This window comes from Limulus polyphemus, unplaced genomic scaffold (assembly GCF_000517525.1).
Source record: "Limulus polyphemus unplaced genomic scaffold, Limulus_polyphemus-2.1.2 Scaffold2151, whole genome shotgun sequence".
Lineage (NCBI taxonomy): Eukaryota > Metazoa > Arthropoda > Merostomata > Xiphosura > Limulidae > Limulus > Limulus polyphemus.
Genome location: NW_013667761.1, coordinates 44,281 through 46,412, shown reverse-complemented (window position 1 = coordinate 46,412; position 2,132 = coordinate 44,281). Strand labels below are relative to the sequence as shown.

General features: G+C 31.7%; 1 protein-coding gene across 1 annotated transcript in view; it reads right to left on the bottom strand.

Moving 5' to 3' along the window:
* Nucleotides 1-431: 431 nt before the first annotated feature.
* LOC106466102 (sodium-independent sulfate anion transporter-like) overlaps nucleotides 432-2,132 on the bottom strand; it is a gene marked incomplete at its 5' end in the record, with an annotated part of 41,270 nt that continues 39,569 nt past the window's right edge. The window contains one exon of the mRNA XM_013926343.2: nucleotides 432-992. Within this exon, the coding sequence (XP_013781797.1) occupies nucleotides 787-992 (206 nt within the window). The remainder of the gene's footprint in view (nucleotides 993-2,132) is intronic.

The following is a 2,132-nucleotide window of genomic DNA, read 5'->3' as shown; positions in this document are numbered from 1 at the left end:
AAACTCGTATCATTAATCTCTGCATGTAAAGTATATAAAACTATCAATTTAATCAATCATTTTATAGGTTTATTTTTTCACATTTTTTTTGCCTGAAATTAGTTTAGTAGACTTAAGTATTTAATAAAATCCTTAAGTTCATAATGAATATTTTGTAACATTTTTTTCTGAACAGAAGAAGGAGTTATGAACCTGGTTTTATACCTAAGTATGAAGAACATTAGATATAATACAAAAGTCTGCATTTCTCCTAATTAAACATCATCATTGGTGGAACAGAACAAGCCAACTACTTTTTCATTGGTGTAGCTGTTTTAGTATCTATTTGTGATACCCTTAGTATTAATAAACAAATAATAAAATATTTTCCTAAAAAGGTACCGATTTATTGCTCTCAATAATTCGCTTAAATATGTTATTGACATTTATTCTTTTTCTTTTTGCTGTTACTTGACTTGATTTTAAGTTAATAATCCTTGGATTTGATTTTTTTCAATTTCAATATAATTAGTTAAAGGCACCAAACGAGTCAATAGCGCCAGTTCACCAGTCAAGTTTACACTGTGTTCATGATGAACAAATATAAATCAAACCTTTCTTTTTTTAATGTCTGAGATTAGGATCTCTAACACTGTTCTATTTTTTGTAATACAGTTTAACACCGTACAAAATATATAAATCTAAAAATTCTAACAATAACTACACTGCCACCTATTTTTTACTTTCTCGTAAACTTCCGTCTTATTTTATAGAAGTACAACATACAGCAAGAACAAAGTTAATCACTTAGCACACTGATGAGTTTGGAATTTCAACAATTTGGTTCGCCTCTTTATCTACCCCATCTTGATTTTCTTCTTCATCTACCAGATCTGTGCCTCCTTCACCAATGAGCGGTTGGAAACTATTGGTTGTAGGATAATTATGAGGAAAATTACTCTTTTTTTCCTCACCACTTGCATCCTCATTTTCATCTTGTGTTTTGGCATAACCTATAAAACACAATAAAACAGTCAGATTATATTACAAAGTGAGGTAGGGAAAATATACATACAATATTGTTCTGTGATCATTAATGTTAGTTTACAGCATTTCAAACAATGACCAATATTTTGGTTATTTCCTACTTAAAGATACAATTTCATGTTAAGTTTTTTAACGTGTTTCAATGTGTAACGTTCATTCACAGTAGAAAGAAACAGCTTTTCTTTCCTCCGAGTGCATATTTCTAATCTAAAGTTAAAAAAAAAGAAGGTAGATACAGGTTTATAGTAGGATCATGAAATAATAAATGAAAGTTAATTCAAATGCTGCAATAACACAAAATATTCTGAAAATAACCAGAACAAATAGGTTTGTTTGTTTGTAATTAAGAACAAAGCTACGCAATGGGCTATCTGTGCTCTGCCCACCACGGGTATCGAAACCCAAATTCTAGCATTGTAAGTCCGCAGACATACCGCTGTGCCACTGTGGGGTGAGCAAATAAGCCAAAAAAGTACTTAGATAATATCAACAACTGAAATAAATTTCTTTGTATCAAAATTTGGTATTTTGACTTTGTCAGAATGGTTAGTTTAACACAGCTTGAAAGAAATTTTTGGATGATCCTTGACTTCAAAGTATACTCTGTAGTGATTGTCATTGTCTTCTTACTTGGAAGAATGATCCTTGACTTTACAGAGTATACTCTGTAGTGTTTGTCATTGTCTTCTTACTTGCAAGAATGATCCTTGACTTCAAAGTATACTCTGTAGTGACTGTCATTGTCTTCTTACTTGGAAGAATGATCCTTGACTTCAAAGAATACGCTGTAGTGATTGTCATTCTCTTTTTACTTGCAAGAATGGTCCTTGACTTCAGAGTATACTCTGTAGTGATTGTCATTGTCTTCTTACTTGGAAGAATGATCCTTGACTTTACAGAGTATACTCTGTAGTGGTTGTCATTGTCTTCTTACTTACAAGAATGATCCTTGACTTCAAAGTATACTCTGTAGTGATTGTCATTCTCTTTTTACTTGCAAGAATGATCCTTGACTTCAGAGTATACTCTGTAGTGATTGTCATTGTCTTCTTACTTGCAAGAATGATCCTTGACTTCAGAGTATACTCTGTAGTGACTGTCATTGT